General features: G+C 41.5%; 1 protein-coding gene across 1 annotated transcript in view; it reads left to right on the forward strand.

The window, feature by feature from the left end:
* LOC150086410 (uncharacterized) overlaps nt 1-20752 on the forward strand; it is an 83050-nt gene extending 62298 nt beyond the window's left edge. Inside the window, exons 2-4 of the mRNA XM_090371362.1 lie at nt 7192-7457; nt 17777-17957; nt 18179-20752. Coding sequence (XP_090227488.1) covers nt 7310-7457; nt 17777-17957; nt 18179-20729 — 2880 coding nt within the window. The 5' untranslated portion in view covers nt 7192-7309 and the 3' untranslated portion in view covers nt 20730-20752. The remainder of the gene's footprint in view (nt 1-7191; nt 7458-17776; nt 17958-18178) is intronic.
* Nucleotides 20753-21988: the final 1236 nt, after the last annotated feature.

Raw genomic sequence — 21988 nt, forward strand, 5'->3', positions numbered from 1 at the left:
CCAATCCTGACGAACCAATCTGAAGAACATCCATTAATAACAACCGTTTGTCTTTTGCCCTGCAGCCACCCAGCAACCCATCTTAGAATCTTTCCAGTAATCCCAACCTGTTCCAGCTTAAGCAGTAACCTCTCGTAAGGGATTGAGTCAAATGCTTTGATAAAATCCAAATAAACTAAGTCGAAATTATTCCCTAAATCCAGCTCGTGAGTAACTATGTCAAAATAGCCTACTAAGTTAGTCAAACATGATTTATCCTTAACAAAGCCATGGTGTGTGTCCTTCAGAATGTCAATCTATCTAAATTTCCCTGGATTGCACTCTTAATGATTACCTCTAAAATTTTTCCCACCACTGAAGTCAGACTAACCGGTCTATAGTTACCAACTTCACTCTTAGAATCGCTTTTCATGTAGTGACTACGAAGATCACCTCAAGAGGTAAAATTCACTCTGGATTGGACAATAGTACCAACGGGTGATGCTTTTACTCAAGGAGCATTCCATTTCATGAAAAGGGTAGATGTACCAAATAAAGGAGATACATTTACTCAATGCCCAATAAAATCTTCAGTACAGTCGGTAAAAGAAAATACACATATCAAGTTTTAAGAGTAAAAATCGGTATTTATCTACGGCTCTTTGTCTCCATCTAAGACAAACAATTTCTCTTACTTTTATGGGGTCCCTTTTTCTTAAACTACCAATCCTTGAAAAGATTTTAAGTCATAAAATGGTTTGTGTGTGTGTTCATGTGTATGTGGGTGGGCACGATTAGATTTAATCCATCCAGTAAATGCTATTATTTTGCTATTGTGTTTTCATGGCTTTGTTGCCATAGAAACAAAGAAAACTGTCTTCCGAGGAATTAAAGTTCGTTCACATTTTATTTATTTAGCTTTTTGTTTTGGTTCCTTTGTAACTTATTCTGTCTTTTGGACAAACTTAGAGGAAATATTATCTTTAGAAATGTAGAAAGGTATCTTAAGTGAATAAAGTAAATAGGCAAGCACAGAGTAGAATAAAAGTTCAAAATATTTCGTTAATATAAACAATCTGATGGGGAAAAAGTATTTTACTGATGAAGAGTTATTGATAGATGTCCGAAACGTTTTATTTTATTTATTTTTTTTTTTTTTCGAAATAATTTATGGGTAATCATAAAGATGTGCTGGCCGAAGCACTACAAGAAAAGTATTTTCTTTTGGAGGGTTTATTAATCCATTGGGGATAGTAAAAGTTGCTGAAATTATGTTACGGCTTGAGATGCAGGAGAACTAAAACATTTACTGCCAAGGAGAAGCCACAATTTCATCAAATTCCTAATTATACGGCGGTAGAAGGAAAGAGGGATGCCGTGTGCATCTCTTTCCTTCGTGCAGACAACAAATCTGTCACTAATTCTCACATGGGCAGCAGATACAGCGCCAGGTCACCGAGAGAGGGAGAACGAGTCCCCAACAGACACCTAAATGACAGCAACATTTGTGCAGTGCTCGACCTTATTACCCCTTGATGGGCGATTACACACAGCACTTAGCCCGGCGTCAATTAAGGCAGAAACTGTCATTCATGATAATGCGCAACTGAGCGCCATCTGTCCACCCACATCACTAGTCGGAAGCGAGGCTTATGGATCGCCTTTAATCTGCTCTCTATATAGCGTCCTGGAAGTCAAATATCAAGTCCCACACCGAGCTCATTAGCAGTTACCATCTGACTGGCCGAGGTGCACTATTATATTTGTCTCTCTCCTGTTATCATTACGTATCTCGTGGAAGACCAGATGGAATAGCCGGCCCTCGGCGAGAAATATTTCAAACTGGACCAGAAACCATAATCCGATTTAAAGCTAAAATTGGACGGTTAACACAGTAGTAAATGTTTCGAAACTCTAACCAAAGAAATAAGCGAATGATTATGAAAATCATTCCATAATCATTTGCTTAAACAATTTCTATCAAATGATTTTCCATAACTGAATGATCTGTAATAATAACCGAATGATTTTCCCTAATTGAATGATCTGTAATAATCGAATGATTTTCCATAATGGTTTGCCATGATTACCACACAACATGCGAAGTTGTGTGGTAATCATGGCATGTCGCGGTAGAGACACAATTTGCATCCTTCCGTAGTCATCTGCCATTTCATTCCCCCCATATTGGATGACTAATCCTAATATCTGTCTTTTGGCTGAACAACGTGTTCTTAAGCCAAAGAGCATGTTGTGAGGACCAACAGATCTCAAAGAACTCATGAGGAAACTCTGCTCCATCCGCCTGTACTTGCCTAACTACATTGATTGAAGAACCTAAACAATTTATTCAGAATGATCGTCCCTAATCGAATGATTATGGAAAATCATTCCATAATCATTCGCGTAAATAATTTCTATCAAATTATTTTCAATAATCGAATGATATAATGGAAATATTCGAATGATTTTCTATAATTCACTGAATCATTCTAATTATATGAGTATAACTGAAATAATCGATTACGAAATAATGATTATAAAATCATTCCATAATCATTATCATAAACAACTTCTATCAAACGATTTTCCATAATCGAATGATATAATGGAAATAATCGAATGATTTTCTATAATTGGCTGAATCATTAGAAGCATAATCGACATAATCTATTACGAAATAATGATTCTAAAATCATTTCATAATCATTAGCATAAACAACTTCTATCAAATGATCTGTGATAATCAAATAATCTTTCATAATCATTAGCATAAACAACTTCTATCAAATGATCTGTGATAATCAAATAATCTTTCATAATCATTAGCATAAACAACTTCTATCAAATGATCTCTGATAATCGAATGAGATAACGGAAATGGTCGAATGATCTGTTCATAATCGAATGATTTTCTATAATCTACTGATTCATTCTAATTATATGAGTATAATTGAAATAATCGATTATGAAATAATGATTATAAAATCATTCCATAATCATTAGCATAAACAACTTCTATCAAATGATCTTTCATAATCATTAGCATAAACAACTTCTATCAAATGATCTGTGATAATCGAATGAGATAACAGAAATGGTCGAATGATCTGTTCTTAATCGAATGATTTTCTATAATCGACTGAATCATTCTAATTGTATGAGTATAATTGAAATAATCGATTATGAAATGATGATTATAAAATCATTCCATAAACATTAGCAGAAACAATTTCTATCAAACGATTTTCCACAATCGAATGCTTTTCTGTAATTTACTGAGTCATTCGAATTATATGAGCATAATCAAAATAATCGATTAAGAATTAATGGTTATAAAATCATTATAAAAGCATAAACTATAAAAGCTAAAATGTATAAAAGCATATACAATTTCTATCAAATGATTTTCCATAATCCAATGATCTAATGGAAATAAAGGAATGATCTGTCATAATCGAATGATTTCTATAATCGACTTAATCATTCGAATTATATGAGCATAATCGAAATAATGATTATAAAATCATTCCATAATCATTAGAATAAACAACTTCTATAATCGATCATTCTATCAAATGGTCTGTCATAATCGAATGACCTAATGGAAATAATCGAATGATCTGTCATAATCGAATGAGATAATGGCAATAATCGAGTGATCTGTCACAATCGAATGATATAATGGAGATAGTCAAATGATCTGTTCATAATTGAATGATTTTATATAATCGACTGAATCATTCGAATTATATGAGCATAAGCGAAATAATCGAGTACGAAATAATGATTAGAAAATCATTCCATAATCATTAGCATAAACAATTTCTATCAAATGATTTTCCATAATCAAATGATCTAATGGAATGATCTGTCATATTCGAATGATATAATGGAAATAGTCGAATGATCTCCCACAATCGAATTATTTTCTATAATGATTTAATCATTCGAATTATATGAGCATAATCGAAATAATCGATTATGAAATAACGATTATATAATCATTAGCATCAACAGCTTCTATCAAATGATCTGTCATAATCGAATCGAATGATATAGCGGAAATAATCGAATAATTTTCTGTAATCGATTGAATCATTCGAATTGTATGAATATAATCGAAATAACCGATTATGATCTCTTGATTATGCCAATCACTGGTATGGTGATGTGCCGTGCTAAGCTGGACACAACACTAATTCTATTTTTTTATTTTTATTTTTTTTTGCGAGGATGCATTTATGGGACACTCTGTATATTTGCTTGTCTGCGCATGCGGGAATATCTACTACTATTTGTTAACACGTGTTGATTGTGCAAATCGGTTGCTGGATACGGGAGCTGTCTTCATGGCCAACCTGCATCAAATGATAACTCAAGCAGGGCCATATTAGAACCACCGTAATGAGGGCATTACACTGGAATGGTTAAAGGAAGGTGGGGGGGATGGTGCGGTTGTTAACGAAGGCTTCTCGTGAATCCGCTAAGAATATTCGTCAGCGGGAAGATATGCGGTGCTTGGTGAACTGTAGAGAGCAGGAAAAACGGCGAGTGCTGAACATCGAATAGAAATTATCGTTTTTAATGATCTCTTCAGCGATGAATGCACGGAGTCGACCCTTCGAGAGCACGCGCCGGCAGCGTCTGTTTCGGAGAAGAAAGCTCCATCGGACCTCTCTAAGTGATATCACGAAACATTAACGCGAATGAAAGGCTCGCGCAAAAGAACTACCTCCGTACAGTCGCCCAAGTTTTCGACAGATTTCACAACCCCCCCTCCTACTTTTACTCCGCTCCCCCTTTGCAGTTCTCCCGCCCTCCACCGTGTTGTGTACGCCTCGTTTGTTCTCGGGTCTCTGGTTACCGTGGCAACTGACCTCAGACGCTAAGAAGTTCGACATTACCTCCGATTTGCTTGCAGCTAGTTAGGAGGCTGTAATTGATCACGAGCAAGCTTTCTTTGTCATCTGTTCACAGTTGCAGCGGCTAAGATGGAACGAAGGAACCTGACGGTGCGCGGATTCGGCTAATGGCCGCGGGCGAAAAAGGCATAATGACAGGGCAAAGACTTACGCCTACCGTCTCGCCCGACCCTCTTGATCTCGCTCGACCATGAATATTCGCGGAGAAGTGCACGCACACAGGAGTCCTTTTGTAAGGGAGCATTAATATGAGTTCGCTCGCCATTTCTCTCCCTTTCTCAGTACCCCCAATTGCCCCCAGCAGTGGAGATAAAACCAGCGTGTCAGCTAAAAAAACGTATTTGGAGCTCTCTGCGCAAAAGACCATGAAGGAAAATCTCTGCATGCGTGGTCTACACAGTTATCTACAATGAAGTATCTCCAGAAATGGCCACGATGCCTTTTCTTTTGAAGTTTTCTTGGCGACTTCCAATAACACTTTAAACCCAGGTAATCGGGTGCAAAACCAGGTAAGCAAGAAACGCTAAATTGATCTACAAGTCACGTAAGACGCTACTCGACAATTTCAACTTTACATTTCTTCAGATAGTGACAAAACAAAACCTTTTTAACCCCCATGAACACTTCTTCCTTTACCTACGTCCAAATACCATTATGTTAAAATTTAAAAACTTTTATAATTTTTATTTTTTACCTTCGCTTTCCATACCGGTCCCCACACGTATTGCAAAGTGTGCAGAAAGGAGTTGTTTGGTGGAAATTTATGTTTCTGGATGGCCCATTGGAGGAGACAGAGTTCTGCTGGGAAGATGGATAGTGTGATGGAGCAGCTCATGCCCACACTTCGGCCTCATATAGAAATTTGCGTAGACGCCAGTCATGATATAAATGTTGTCTAAAATGCTTTTAGCTTCGTCCTTGTACACGTCTTCGTTACAGGCGTTGCCAGGCAACAAAGATAATATATATGTCTTAGAGATTTCTTTATATATGGTAGAATTTGATTGTTTTAAAGAATTAATTTAAAATTACTGTATTACTTATATCCACTATATATAGTTCTTTGTACCGAATAATGATTGTTGTTATTCACTATTAATTCTCACTAGAAAAGACGACCTTTTGCAGGTTAGATGTCATCCTAAAAGAACTCGCCGGCTCAACAAAAAAAAAAAAAAAAAAAAAAACGATTCTCTTAGATTAAAAAAAAAAAGGGAAGTAGGGAGGGTGTAGAGCGAAAGAAGACAAAGTTAGAAATTGATTTATTTTACGAACACTCAGCGAATTAATGAGTTCCAAAGAGGACGACCTTGTCGAGTTCTTTTCTCGCTAAATCAGAGACATGTGAATATTCCATGGACGAATCCCTGAAAGGAAAAAAAAGAAAGAAAAAAAATCGGATTGGAAATCGTAGAAACTCGAGAATTTTTTCATTTCGTTCAAAGAACAGAAAAGCATCGGCGCCAGCGATCTCGCAGTAAGCAAACTCCAAGTCCGCAACGCACGGAAACATTAAATCCCAGGCGACAAGCGGCAACCCCGTTTAGTCGCCTACAAGGGGAAAGCAAACAGCGTTCACGTGCCATTTGATAAAGGGCAGCAAAATGAAACAGGGGCCAACAGAGGCGTGAAAAGCTGTCCTCTCCACAGGACAATGTACATCTCGACACTAAACTACACTTGCCGGTGCCGTCCCTTTTTTCCCGCGAGATTTCTATCGGCCGACGGACGCTATTGAATCGGATCTCTCCAAGCGGCGTCTACAGAAAGAACAACCTTATCGCCAAGGGCTTTCCACCTTAGAAAGCAAACAGTAATCATCGCGCGCCACGATTACAGTACCCTCGAAACCGGCGAATGTCCGAAAAAAAAAAAAAAAAAGAAAAAAAAGAAAAAGAAAAATGTGGCGTTAATGGAAAATAAACAATCACCGCATTACCCTCAACACCCAGAGTTCTTTTCAGATAGTACCGTGACTTGTTGATCAACTACCCTACTCGAAATAAACCTAACCATAACATAAAGAAGCAATGATAAGTATACATTTTAATCGGTATAATGTTTGGTGCGGTTGCCATGACAACGATGAAAGGACGAAGTTGATCCGGGGATGCCGATATCTGCCTTCGATTAAACCGATCGCGGTTGCCAAGGCAACGAAAAATTGAAGGGTTGTGTTGCGCGAGGATGCCGAGATTAACGATGTTTTTATTATTATTATTTTTTTTTTTTCTTCTGGCGCGATTTTCTTTTCACAATCTGACTCTTTCTTTCTTTCTTTCTTTAGCGACCTCCGGCTCCATCTGTCTCCGACGATGTCCCGAGCCAGCTGACATGTCTACGTAGTACCCACGATGGAGCCCAACCCCTCCCCGGGGTTCTACCCCCTCATGCTCGTGCTCATCATGGCCATCGTTCCAAGACGCCCGCTACTCTCAGCCTGCCGTCTGTCCGAGTTCTTCTGCGAGAACGAACGCTGCGTCAGCTCGAGCAAGTTCTGTGACGGCACGGATGACTGCGGAGACGGCAGTGACGAACCCCTGGCATGCACCAGTGAGTACTCCCTTGTCCACCGCTTTAAACACTGCACGGCAGATCGAGTGTGAACTTCCATTAGGGCCCTTTAAAGTGGCAACGCGTCTAATTGTTGTCAGCATTCTCCGGTTGTCAAGGCAACACACAAAAAAAAAGTCCCGGTAGTTCCGCTAACCTCATTGTAAGTTCATCAAAAGTCACACTAAATCCCCAACCATGAAAGTTTCCCTCGCACACAGTTTGACGTCACTTCCTATGATGAAATTGCCTTTTTTTATTGTTGATGGCGCAACCTGCCTTTGATATAAACAAAAATAATCCGAAACATCTTCTGTAATTTATGTATGCACCAAAGATTTTCAACAAAGGATAATTTTGTGCTTCAAAGAAATCCTAAATGAGATTTACTTTTGTTTAAATAATACTTGGTGCGCGTTTCAGAAGGCCACTTAATACTTCTGCTCGTGGATATCTTGCGAAATCGTGGTCTGACATGGTCTCCAACAGATACGTGATCAACTGACGACTACTCGGATTTGTGCATGCTCATTAATTTAAGCCAGTTGAGTAGAAAGTGTCCATTGACAACGTCAAATAATTTTGTCCACTGTACAGTGAGCCTCTCTGCCCTAAATCACCACACCAAGTTCTCGCGGAAATGTTGATCGAGTATTGTACATACGTGACTTGATTCATCCTGGTGACATTACTACATCATTACTGTCCTAATTGCATCTGCATGCTGCAGCATGAATAGAAAGTTCTTCTGATTTGTTGTGAGTGTTCTAAATGTCTGTTTGCTAAGCCACGTTAACAAACAGACACAAGGCCTCCTTTATGGAAGTTGGATTCTTGACTGTCCTCAATACGAAGACAGTCGATAAACAAGGCGAACTGCAGTATGGTTTCGAAAGAGTTCATTCTAGAGACGCTAAAAAAGTGTTTAGAATTTAGTGACCCCTGATGATGAATCAAGAATTAGATTGCACTCCTAAATTCAGAGGAACGAAGCAGTCATATAAATATTCCCATGCTTAAAGAAGAACAAGAAGGGAAAAAGAACAGGAGTAGCTGTTGGAGAATCAACTCCAACAGCTACTCCTGATCACCGAAAGGTACAGCAATGACACCAGAATGCAATTTGACCAAGACGAATGCAAGACCCGTGGATTGCATCAGAGAAATCCAATAGGCTGAAACTATTAGCTGCAGACTGGTGAAAATATTGAAGTCATGACAGAGGAAAAGACTCACAAATATCTGAGAAGGATGCAGTCTCAAGAGTTAGAACACAAGAAGGTCAAGCTTCACCTGACTAAGAAATACCATCAAAGACCGAGGAGCCTGCTAAAAACAAAACTCACTGGCGGTACCATTACCAGTGCTATAAACACTTATGCAATCCCAGTACTAACGTATTCCTTCGGGATCACATTCGGACCAACACCAAGATGGAGAACATCATGAAATACCTGGATAATAATGAACAAGAGTCACCAACACTGGCCGAAGTTATTAATATATAAGAGGAGAGTAGTGCGAGAAAGAACTGAACTTTGTAGAACACCGGCTTTAGTGGAGAAGTTAGAAGACAGACAGACATCTACCGTCACCCTCAATGACCGATCAGAGAGAAAACTGGATACCCAATTACAAAAAACAGTTGGTAAACCATAAAAATGGAAGCTTATTCAAAGGACCTTTGTTCCAAATACGATCAAAAGTCATTGAAAAATGTGAGGAGCAACAGCTTGAGTTTCACTAAACTTTTCCTTTGAATTTTTCCATAAGCCAGAATATCACCAATGGATCGACACTGACAGAATCCATACTGGTGATCGTTGATCAGATGAAAGATTTCTAGATAATTTAATAGTTGGCGGTTAATTGATTTCTCCATTTCTTTAGATAGAGTAGAAATGCAATGGGAAGATAATTGGATAGGAGGGATTTGTCACCCTTCTTAGAACTGAATTGATATGAGCAATTTACAAGCAGAAGGAAAAACACCTCTGGAAAAGGAGGGAGAAAAAAGTTGACACAGAACAGGATATGTTCAGCAGCACAAGTTTTGAGAACAAGTGGAAAAATACCATCAGGATCTGAAACTTTCTTAGTATCAAGATTGGTCAAACTCCTTCTGAACGCCTTTTGACGGAAGACCACAAGAGGCATTTAATGGAGCGTATTGGGAACAGTAGGAGGTGGCTTACTAAGATCATCAATACACGAGTTAGAAGAAAAGTAGGATGTTGGCAGGTCATCTTTGTCTTTGGTTGAGGTGGCAATAGAACCATCTGGTTTTGACAGAGGTGGGAACAGAGATCAGAAAAAGTTGCGACCAATAGCTTTGGCAAGAAACCAGAATGCTCGTACTACCATTTGGACAAGAAGCAAGTTTTCTACTCTTAGCCTGTTCAAAATCTTGTCTGGACTGATTAATAGCAGGTTTACAATTGTTACTAGCTTTGATTTCGGTAGAAAATGAACCTGAGGATTTGGATGCAAGCCAGTTGCAATATGAAAGATTTTCATCTTGAACAGCCTTAGGGCATTTATTTGAAAACCAAGGTTTAAATAAATGTTGAGATTTTAAGGTGGTGCGGAATAAAGGATTTAATCACACTACTAGGACTCTCTCCAGTCATTATCTGGCAGAGTAGAGGCAGCAAGGTTATACACTGGATGATCCGGAAGGAAGCCTCCTCGAGAGTTACCAATAGGTTCTGCCCAGTGGACTATCTAGTGGCCAGCCTATGAACACCGACTTCGAGGGTACAGCTCTTAGACGGTGACCAGCCTATGAACACCTTAGAGCTGCACCCTTGAAAAGTAAGGAAGATTGGATCTCGCCATGATGTCATCATAACCTCAAAAGACATCAATCATACTGCATGATGGAAGAGTGGGGATGGGGTGAGGTTGCTGGAGCTTTGCTCTGGAGGCTAAACATGTGGTCCACTATTTCAAGCCATCAATAAGCAAAGTGGTGGTATTGCACCGGTTGATGAGAATCATTTACCACTTGCAAAGAGTTGGCCTGCTGTTGCACTACCTTCAAACGGATGACGTTTCCAAATGTTAACTGGCAATTTGTTTAGAAGAGGAGACTGTCTTGACAGTCTTTTACATAACTAACTGGTCCCTCATCAGAAAGCAAGTGCTGTCTATTGGCAACACGTAAACAAAACAGTTGTAAATAAGTTGTTTAATATCAGTACCATGCAGTATATAAAATTAGCTTCAAAGCAGTATATAGAAATAGCTTCAAAGTTGTAAAAAGCCAAGTCTCTCTGTTTTGTCTGAGTATTGTCATTATACCGCCTGCTGTCTGATGATGGAGGTAAATCCTGAAATAGGCTGCCATATGTCCCATTTTCTAAACAAATAGCCATTCGATCTTTTGGTGAGGCCATCTATTTGAAAGTAGTGCAATACCAGCACAACTCGTTCCAAACGTTGCGAAGCAAGTAATACTCCTGGTTTCATAAACAGATGAAAAGATGTAGATGTCTTCATAATTTCTCTGGGGCCATATAGTCGACACTCTTCACCGTACTCTACATTTTGGGATCCTTACTCGTAGACGCCTGATACACCGATATGAGTATCTCAAAAACTGCAAATCTGCTGGGATTTTCAAGTGGGACTCTGTCCCGATTTTAAGAGACCAATGGAGGCGGGCAAACCTTGTACAGGGGTACAAGTGCAAGTGCAAGTGTGTTCTTATTCAGGGTAGCTCCCAGGCATAAGCCCAAATCTACCTTGAGAACTTGGGAATATATAGTCTTTACAAAGCAGTCCTTAAAAAGTATGTTAAATTACTTGAGTCTGATTTTACTGTAGCGCTATTCGCACTTGAAATCCCGCACCCACTGGAGGTAGTGCAATACCAGTGAGTGCCAGCAATCCCGCGCCCCGGGTTGGCCATACCAGGGAGCCAGCAGGGAAAAAAAAATAATAATAAAAAAAAAATATATATATATAATAAAACAACAATAATATTCAATAGTCTGGATGGCACAACTATAAACTTCAAAAATCACAGCTCAATTGAATATTTCCTCAGCTGCTGTTTCACATGCACTGGAACCTCCAAAACCAATAACGGTACTATCCAGCAATCTCCAACTGTACGCCATGGATAATAGACGCTTTAGACCACCAGACCCGACGTAATGAATCTGATCCAGCACGGCAGAATCCAGAATGGAGTATTCATGATTGCAGCACAAAAGACAACCAACCAGAGCACCAGACCCAACACCATGAATCAGGTCCAGCACCCCAGCCGCCAGCCAGATGCAGAAACCAATAGTGAAACTCCATGAAGACAATTAAGACACTAGGTTTGCCTCTGAAGAAAGGCTCTGAGAACAGTTCTTCTTGCAAAAACAGCAGCTGAAAACTCCTGAAATAAATTAAAACAGTCACGATTTGCAATAAGCAAATGCACTGTATCAAATGATAAGTCAGGAATATGCGCCATCAAAATCCGCCTTTGGTCTTCATACTCCCGACATAAAAAAATTACATGCATCCAAGTCTCCTGCTCGCCACATGTACAGAAAGGATCTGTCTCCAACCCTCTCTCATATAATTTGGCCCTAAGTGAGCCGTGTCCTGTTAACAAATAAGAAGTGTACATAGAAGGCGTAAAACAAGATGCCACGGTTTTTGCCAATGCATAGTTCACCTGGGGAATATATTTCCTCGTCACAGCTCCAACATCACCACTTTCCCATCTGGTCTGCCATAAATCCATTAATTTGTTCCATATTCGTTGTTTTTCTTCTTTAATATTATTCTCCAAATCAATTGTAATATCCAAAAACGTTACTGATGTACCCTTTTTCAATTTGTACAAAAACCCTCTGTAGACAATAAAAAAAATCCAATGGCATGGTACCAGCAATTACCTGTAGGGCGTTTGTAGACGCTGTTCTAGGTACTTTCAATAAAGTTAATAACATAGAGCGCTGAAGCGATAAAAGTTTCGATCGAATCCTAGTTTTAGTTACCACAGAAAACCAAACAACAGCCGCATATGCCACTATCTGGAGAAAAATAGTCTTATAATACAATGACAACACTCTCTTATTCAATCCCCACTCCTTACGAGAAATCCTAGCAATGGAGCCTGTAAAGTGTCTTACTTTTACATTTAGGTGTGAAACATGTGGGAAAAAGGAAAGTTTGTCATCTATGATTAATCCCAAATACTTAGTTTTAGCAACATAAGGAATTTGAACACCACCTAAAAGAACTCTTGGAGGCCTGCCGTAATCAAATTGTTTCTTAAAAACCATAAAACAGGTCTTACTTGCAGAGATCTTCAATTTGTTCAAATTGGCCCAATCCATTAAATCATCTAAAACTGACTGTATTTTTCTTTCCAATATAAGTCTGGAGCGCCCAGAAACTCCAATCACAAGGTCATCAGCATAAGCTATCTTAGCAACCTCTGTACTCTCCTTAACAAACCACTGATCTAAAACTGCATTCCAAAAGAGAGGTCCCAAAACCGAACCTTGAGGACAGCCTCTCGAGACACTGGCACTATATGACAGATGACGTGCACGCACAGTAATAAATCTGTCCTGAAAGTATGACCTTATAGTGTTAAATATGTAACTATTACACTCTGCAAGCACTAGAGATCGAAGGGCACTTTCCCACCATACCGAATCAAATGCTCCTTCGAAGTCTATAAAGACCATAAGAACATATTTCTCAGAAGAATCCTTAATGTACTTTAAAAGAGATGTTATGGCGTCCTTTTAAGGTTTATGAAAGTAACCTTTCATAAACCTTACCCATGTTCGCCAAGAGAGAAATTGGTCTGTATGCTCTCGGATAGTCCTGGGCTTACCAGGCTTATGCAATATCTTTAGCAGTGCCATCTTCCACGGTCTTGGAAAAGTACCTTCAGTGAAACATTTATTAAACAAATTTAACATAATTTGAGGAAAGTAATCATAAAACTTAATGATTACTTGATTTTCAATTAAGTCTAAACCTGGACATTTCTTAACGAACATTTCTGTACAGGGGTACAGAAAGGTTACACTCAGTCAAATAACAAGCTACTACAACTGTGGTAACCAAAGAGAGCTCTCATGGGTAGCACAGTGGGTAGAATCGCTGTCCTCCACACACCGGGTGGAAAAGATCTGAGTTCGAGTCCCGTCGATGACTGAGTTAGTCGGTCTCAGGCGAGGGCGCATGGCTTTTCATCCAGCAAATGGTGCTTTTCTCCAGGCATCCTCCCCTCTTCCACCAACCAAATGATCGAAATATGGGTATAGATTCGTCCCTCTATAGCAGCCACTTCCACTGCTCTATAGACTAATTACAGCGTTCATTGCACCATTGAAAGCAAGACTGCAGATTGCAGTTGATGATGTTTGTCTTATGCGCTGCTCTCTCATGAAAACTGAAGCTGTGCAATCCGTTTGCACAGACTCCAACTCCTGTCGACTGCTTCAACAATCCATGTTGATAGATGATAGATGGCAGTTACACAGCCCCACTACCGTTTATGATATCATCACCGATGGTCGACGTGGGATGGTGCACACTGCCAGCAATTGCAGGAGACAACGTGACATCCGACAATACCATCCCTCTCAAAATCGGTCAGCTCGACTCTATAATGTATTTAGGAAGGATAGGTTAGATAGAAGGGGTGGTGGGGTAATGCTTCTTATCAGAAGCAGCCTGAGTGCGACGATAGCTTTCCCGGATTCAGACGTCTCACATGCTAGTATAGAGTCTGTATGGTGTGAGATAGTTGGAAACAAAGGTATAATGCGAGTAGGAGTAATCTACAGACCAGGTGATTGTGAAGATTATGACAAAAGCCTCTACATGCAAATGGAATGGGCAAGTAAGCGTCAATGCCTTATTATGGGTGATTTCAATCTGCCTCTAATTGATTGGAGTAAATGGGAAGGAAACTCGACATGGGGAACAAAATTTTTAAATCAACTAGATGACTGTTATTTGTATCAACATGTCAGGGAAAATACTAGAGAAAAGAATATCCTAGACCTCATCATCACACATGAATCAGATGACATAACAGGGCTGACAGTAGAGGAACCAGTAGCAGGAAGTGATCACGGAGTTCTACGGTGGATGATGACGAGAGAGGTAGCAGAAGTAAAAGGCAAAGGAATGGGTTTTAATTTCAGAAAAGGAAATTACGATGCCTTAAGGTACTACATGGCCTCTATTAACTGGGTAGATATCGCGCAGAGAATGAATACAATTGAACTGTGGTACGCTTTTAAAACATTAATCACAGATGCCTTGAATGCGTATATACCATTAAAAAAATACTCCACGAGGAGGGTTCCAAGTTGGATGACTAGTGAAGTTGCCGCATTACTTGAGCAGAAAAAGGTGGCATGGAAAGGTTACAGAGCAATAAAAAGTACTGAAGCCTATAACAGCTACAAGGTGATGTGTAATAGAGCCACAGAAAAGGTTCGACAGGCAAAGGCAGTTTATGAGAAATCACTAGCAAACAGAGCAAAGAGGGGGGATAAAGAATTCTTCACATATATAAATGCCAAGAAGAGCAGGACAAACCAGATCGGACCTTTACGTAAGGGAAAGGGGATAGTAATAAATACACCAGCTGCCGTTGCAGATGAACTCAACAGTTATTTTGCATCGATATTTACAAATGAAAAGCCTTTTGTGGCAAAGGGAAATTGTGGGAGCGAAGTTAAAAAATATGTAATTAATGATATTGAAATTTCGCAAGATTATTTAATGAAAAAACTTTCGAGCCTACAGACCAGTAAGGCTCCTGGAGTTGATGGAATATACCCTATAATCTTAAGAGAGGCAGCAAGCGAATGCATTGAACCATTGAGGCTAATTATGCGAGCATCATTAGACTCTGGGGAGATTCCCTTGGATTGGAAAAGTGCAAATGTATCTCCCATACATAAGGGTGGCTCTAAAAGTGAAGTTGGAAATTATCGACCTGTCAGTCTGACTTCAGTAGTAGGGAAAATCATGGAGGCAATGATCAAGGGTGGAATTCAGGATCATTTGGATCGAATTGAAATTCTCAAGGATACTCAGCATGGTTTCGTAAAGGGAAAATCATGTTTAACAAATCTGGTTCGCTATTTCGAAAGGGTCACTCACGAGCTGGATTTAGGGAATAATTTCGACATTGTTTATTTAGATTTCAGCAAAGCTTTTGACTCAGTCCCACATGAGCGGTTGCTTTATAAGCTGGAACAGGTTGGAATCACTGGGAAAATCCTTAGATGGATAGAAGGATGGCTTCAGGGCAGGAGGCAGAGGGTTGTGATAAATGGCTATTCCTCAGATTGGGTTGATGTAAGAAGTGGGGTTCCCCAAGGATCAGTATTAGGACCACTGTTGTTTTTAATTTTCATAAACGACATTGATGAAGGGATAGAGGGCGTGATGTCTAAATTTGCAGATGATGTTAAAATTGGGAGAGTAGTTAATGATCACTGTCAAGCTGAGCTTCTTCAGAGAGACCTAGATAGACTTCAGGAATGGTCAGAAAAATGGCAGCTGTGCTTTAATCCAACAAAGTGTAAGGTATTACACCTGGGAAACAGTAATTCCAAAAAAACTTATTCACTTGGTGGAGTTCAACTAAAGCCAGTACTGGAGGAAAGGGACTTGGGTGTTACGATACGGTCAGACATGAAATTCTCTGAGCATTGTAAACAGGTTGCAAGGAAGGCCCATGGTGTCCTATCGATGATCTATCGAACTTTTGCAAGTAGAGATAGGGACGTGATAATCCCATTATATAAGGCTTATGTTAGACCACACTTGGAATACTGTGTTCAAGTATGGAGACCGCACCTGAAGAAAGACATCGAGCTTCTTGAAAGGGTGCAAAGAAGGGTAACTCGCCTGGTGAGATCGGCAAAAGGGCGTCCTTATGAAGAAAGACTTCGAATATGTGGGTTGCAGAGTTTGGAAACTAGACACCTTAGAGGAGATTTGATTGAGGTGTTTAAGGCTCTGAGAGGCATCAGTAAAATGAATGAGGACAAAATTTTCAAGATTATAAATGATGCTAGAACTAGGGGACATAAATTCAAGTTACGGGGGGAAATGTTTAGATTGGATTGCAGGAAGTTCTATTTTAGCCAGCGAGTTATAAATTACTGGAATAAGTTGCCTTCATGGGTGGTAGAGGCCGACAGTTTGGGGAAATTCAAAGGTCATCTGGATAGTACTTTTGGGTAAGGGAAGCACATAGGATGATAGGTTTAATTTCCTTTTTATTTTATTTTTTTTTATTTATTAATTATTATTATTTAGTTATTTATTTATTATTATTATTTTTTTTTTTTTGTTTTTATCATTGTTTTGTTCGGATTTTTTTTTTTTTTTTTTTTTTTGGCTGGTGCAGCATAAGCCATAGGCTTTCTTGCACCATGCGGCCGTTACTAATACTAATACTAATACTAATACTATGTGCCATAGCGAGAAGAATTAATTTGTATGGCCTATACGCCTTTCTCATATGAGTCATTTATCCACGATAGTCAGTGGACTACGAAAACTGTAGTGTCTGAATACTTTTTGGAGGGAGTGTATACATTTTCTACATATTTTACAAGAAATTTTATCTTATTAATAACTTGCCCATTTACATTCAAAACAATTTAAACATTGCATCTAAGGTGAACTTGTACTCTGCCCTTATTTTGGCTATCCTTGTGGGAGGGAGGTTCACATTCTCTTATTATTTCCCATAGACATTGTTATACGATATTTTGTTAGACAGTTGACTGGTATTATGAATTTACTTTGCAAAATTTTTTTAAATCATTCATTTTTGTAAATCAAAGCTTCATGAATATTCGCTAGGAGCTAAGTTATTACATGCGGACGGACGAACAGACATGGTGAAGACAATTAAGACTAAAGTATATATATATGTGAACGCACCTAAAGGTTACCATACACACTATACTCACAATAAAACCAGTTTAATTTATATTGAAACCATTAAATTCGATTAGCCTGAGTGTTAACCAAGTGTTTCACATAAAGGGAAACACTATTCGAATGTCGAATACCATGACGTCACAGCTGTGAGAGGCCAATGTCACACAGTTAGCAAAGTTACAATTATTACAAAACAGTTTCATTGAATAAATAAATGAAATTAAATAAATACATATTTTTAAATATTTTAAGTAAATTATTTAAAAATAAATTTAAATAAAGTATGAGGCGATTGTGGTGAGAATAATATCTGCCCCGTTGCGAACTAGGGTGTGCGTTGTACATTTATTTATTTTACTTTATTTCTTCAGATTGCAACCGGACTTATTACGGTCAAGTCGGAGTCAAATACCCTTTCCGTCTCACGGAGCCTTTCCACCGACACATATCGTACATCTGCAGGTTGACGTTCGTAGCCGGAGGCGGGCAGTACGGCGATGTGATCGAGATAACTTTCCTCTCCTTCCAAGTGGGCACCTATCTGCTCGACAGGTGAGGCTCAACCCTTTGTACAATGTCAAAGAAAACGAACAGATTTTCTTAGCGAAATCGAGACGGCGGCAAACACGATGAAGGCGGATGTCAGAGGGACGAGCGTTCGCTGATATCCTCCTGGGCTCGCGCAGAGGTCGAATTTGATGCGAGTCTCGTGTTCGCCCGATACGCTACACGACAACTAACTGAAAAAATGTTTTCTTTTTTCTTTCTTGCAGCTCCACTTCGGGGTGTCAGCAAGGTCACGTGCAGATCACGGAGAACTGGGAGCGTACGGAGCAAAGTGCGACCAACCACACCAAACGGTCAGTGCGGACGTTCGCGGAGCATCTTCGTGCCCCCGTGCGAAGACGACCTCCCCCTAAGATCACCGCTAAAGGAATGGAGTCACCCATCTTCGGCTACTTCTGCGGAACCATCACGGGCAAGATGGCGACTTTCTACAGCGACAGCAAGGAGGTCGTCATCCACGTGGCGGTGCCCAGCTTGGCAGGAGTTCACGGCTCCCTCGCCAGTCTCTACCTGACCTACAGATACCTTCCGAACTACCCCTCCGTAGTGCGCTTCGGGACCACCGACCTTCCGCACTACGTGGGCGAGAAGGTGCCTTACACTTACTGCGACAGGATCCTGACGGACTGTGACGTGCGCCAGTGCAAAGTTCAGTCGCCCAACTACCCCGGCTTCTATTTGAGGAACATTTCGTGCCACTACTGGATCCGACAGCTTTCCGCTCCACCGGGTCAGGTCGCTCAGATCGTCATCTCGCAGCCAAACGAGTACAAGATCAGTCTCTTCAGCGGTTACACGAGCAATGACGGCTACACCACCAACATCCTGACCTCCGACTGTGCGGGTGATGTCATTCGGATATTCGACGGAAAGAACGACCACATGCGTCTTCTGGCAGAGTTCTGCGGAGCAGGCCCCTTGCCTCCGATCACTTCGAGCGGCCCGGAAACGCTGGTGCAGCTGTACAGCGCCCCCTATCAGCTGTTGTACAACTCCCGGCTGGAGCTGGACGTGGAAGTGAAGTTCGTGCACGTGTCCGAGATCCGGATGAATAAAGGTCGCTGTGGCGTGGTCATCGACGGTGGAAAGAACCGGAGCGGGATCATCCAGTCCCCCAATCACACTGTGCCGCCCAATACCACGTGCTCGTTCCATTTCCGCGGAGAGTCGGCCTTCGACAGGGTGTGGATCTACTTCTTGTCGTACCACGTGCCAGATTTGCACGTGTGGTCTACCAAAGAGAAGTGTGACGTCACCAAGCTCGAGATTTACGATCGGTTTCTCCGCACCAGACATGGATCTCGCCACCACAAATACCCGGGCACCCTCATGGGAACCTTCTGCGAGAAGTCGCACCCCAAGCTATGCGGCCACGCGTCCGACTACAACGACTTCCTGCCCCCGAGACCGTGCAAGTACCCGGATGAGAGTTACCTGTCCACGGGCCCCGAGCTGCAGCTCAAGTACACCGTCTACCAGACCACCGACATCCAGGGCAGCGGAAGCAGCACGTTCCTGGCTCGCTACGAGTTCGTCAACATGAAGCAGGCGGGCTACAGCGTTAATAACAGTGCGTGCGACCGCCGCTTCGTCAGCAGAATAGAGGCCTCGGGTCGCATCACCTCCCCGCTGAACCTGTTTCTGTACGGAAGGGGGGGCAACCGGAACATGGTGTGCACCTACCAGTTCAGAGGACTGCCCACCGAGAGACTGCGAATAACCTTGCACCATCTTCGTGTGCCGACGGGACCCTGTGTGTCGAGCTTTGACCCGGTCACCCACCGCTACAAGTGCGTCTTGCAGCAGGGCGCCTTCGGTCGATACGGATCGGTAAACGCGACAGAGAGCTGGGAGAACATCCCCACGCACGTGGGCTGCGTGTGCGATCCCAAAGTGGTGGCCGACGACCTGCCTTTGGTTCTGGAATCGGTCGGCAGCAGTCTGGAGCTGCGTTTCCACGTGACCGCGATGACCCCAATGGACGATTTCCACGACTTCTCGTTCGAAGCCTCGTACGAGTTCGTCCCCGTGAGCGCGTGCGCCTCCACCGCCCACTTGCTCAACGGTTCCGAGGGGGCGATCGTGTACAAGGCGGAGTTCATCGAACCCTACAGCGGCCCCCTGCGGTGCCGCTGGCTGATAGTCTCGAGACCGCTCAAGTTCCTATACCTGAAGGTGGCAGGAAGGACCCCCGACGAGCAGTGCGTGTTCGGCAACCGGTACTTGCTCTACGCCGCTGGCAGCAGCCGCCCCTTCGCTACTCTGTGCTCGCAGGTCGAAGGTTACGGAAAGTTCACGGAACTGTTCTCAGTCTCGTGGTCCAACGACTCGCTGTCGGTGAGCGAGAGTCGCAGTGGCACCCCCGAGAAACTGGTAGTGGAAGTGGTCGCCACGGTCCCCGGCACGTTCCGCGTGGAATGGCTCGAGGTTACGAAGCCCCTGGTGAGGACCAGGACGGGTCAGACCCTGCGGAACACGGAATGCCTGTACGAGTGTCCGGAGCTGCACGCTTGCATCAGCGAGGAGCTTTGGTGCGACGGCACCACCCACTGTCCCACGGGATACGACGAAGTGCCTGAACAGTGCTACAAATTCCCGACCCTGTACGTGGCCCTCGGGACCAGTGTCGGGACGCTGATGCTGCTCGTAGCCACGCTCATGGTGAGCACCCGGTGCTGCTACCACACCAAGACCAAGGGCTCCCAGCCCGTGCCAACCGAGGAATTACAGATGGAATCGACCCAGTCGGAAAGCTAACATTAAATAAAGTGATATCCCAGATTCGAACCGAATTAAATGCCGCGATGGAATATAAAGTTTGTGTGAATATCTTGTTTTGCTAACTCATCTGGTTTTAATAAAAAACAGAAAAATGTTTCGTTTGCTCATTTCTTTCCCCCTCACACCCCTCCCAGAAGAGGGCCATATTAATCGGCCACTACAAAAAACAAAGTATCACAAATTACACGGAGTTTGCAGTTTCAATCTTTACAGCTGAACCGAATCCCACATTGACACGTAGTATTTAAAAAAGATAGAACGAAAAGACATTAAGAAACTTCGGTTTATTCCCCCTTCTCGGGGATGGGCACTCCCCACCTCCGAGAAAGGGAAATAAATTGAAGAGGTTAAACGACACTTTTTTAATCGCACCATGATCTAGGGACTCTTTGTCCTCCATCAGCCACTCCTTCAAAGAAAGTGTCCAATGTCCACACAAGGCTATATAAGGCAGGTATTAGTAATAGTATTAATAAAGTTAGAATGGCTAAATGATGCAAGGAAGCAGAGTTCTGTATTTCCGTATTAAAAATAACCCCTCATACACTGCTCGACAAAATTAACAGAACACTTGTAAAACGTGGTGTAACTCGTGGTATCTCCAGATGAAATAACGTCTAGAATCTGTATCCTAAAATAGGACTTATTTTATTGTGGACAGTGTCTTTGGCAACACTGTTCACAATAAAATATTCACGAAAAACATTTTGTTCTGTTAATTTTGTTGGGCAGTGTACTTTCCCCACAGCTGAAAGTGACCATCCGATTCAGTGTTCAACTTTACCAACATTCACCACATTGGTAGGCAATGTACTAAAATGATTTACAAGATGCTACCAATTGTAAACTTCGTGAGATCAATCTTCTGTTAATCCCACAGATATTATATTTATAGTCCATACTTCTAGTGTCTCCTACCCTTCGTTCATTCCACTGATTACATCAGCGCTTTATATAAATCACGAGTCCTCACCTTCCTAAAGATATCTAGTTACCAAGTTTTCAGTCCTCATCTTCTAAACCGTTCTTCATATGGATATCGATTAGCATCTTTCACCAATCTGGCTGCCTTCTTTAAATCCTTTCTATAGGCTGAATCGTGATCCTTAATGCTTTTTCATCCTGAACTACTTTTTACTTCTCTTCCCTTAGCTGTTAAGTAGCTCCTGGATTTATGTTCCCAGCTGCAAAACCTTGCATTTCGAAGCATTTAATTTCAGTTGCCATTTTAAAAA

The sequence above is a fragment of the Mastigoproctus giganteus genome, chromosome 4, assembly GCF_048544385.1.
Source record: "Mastigoproctus giganteus isolate SK-2022 chromosome 4, ASM4854438v1, whole genome shotgun sequence".
NCBI lineage: Eukaryota > Metazoa > Arthropoda > Arachnida > Uropygi > Thelyphonidae > Mastigoproctus > Mastigoproctus giganteus.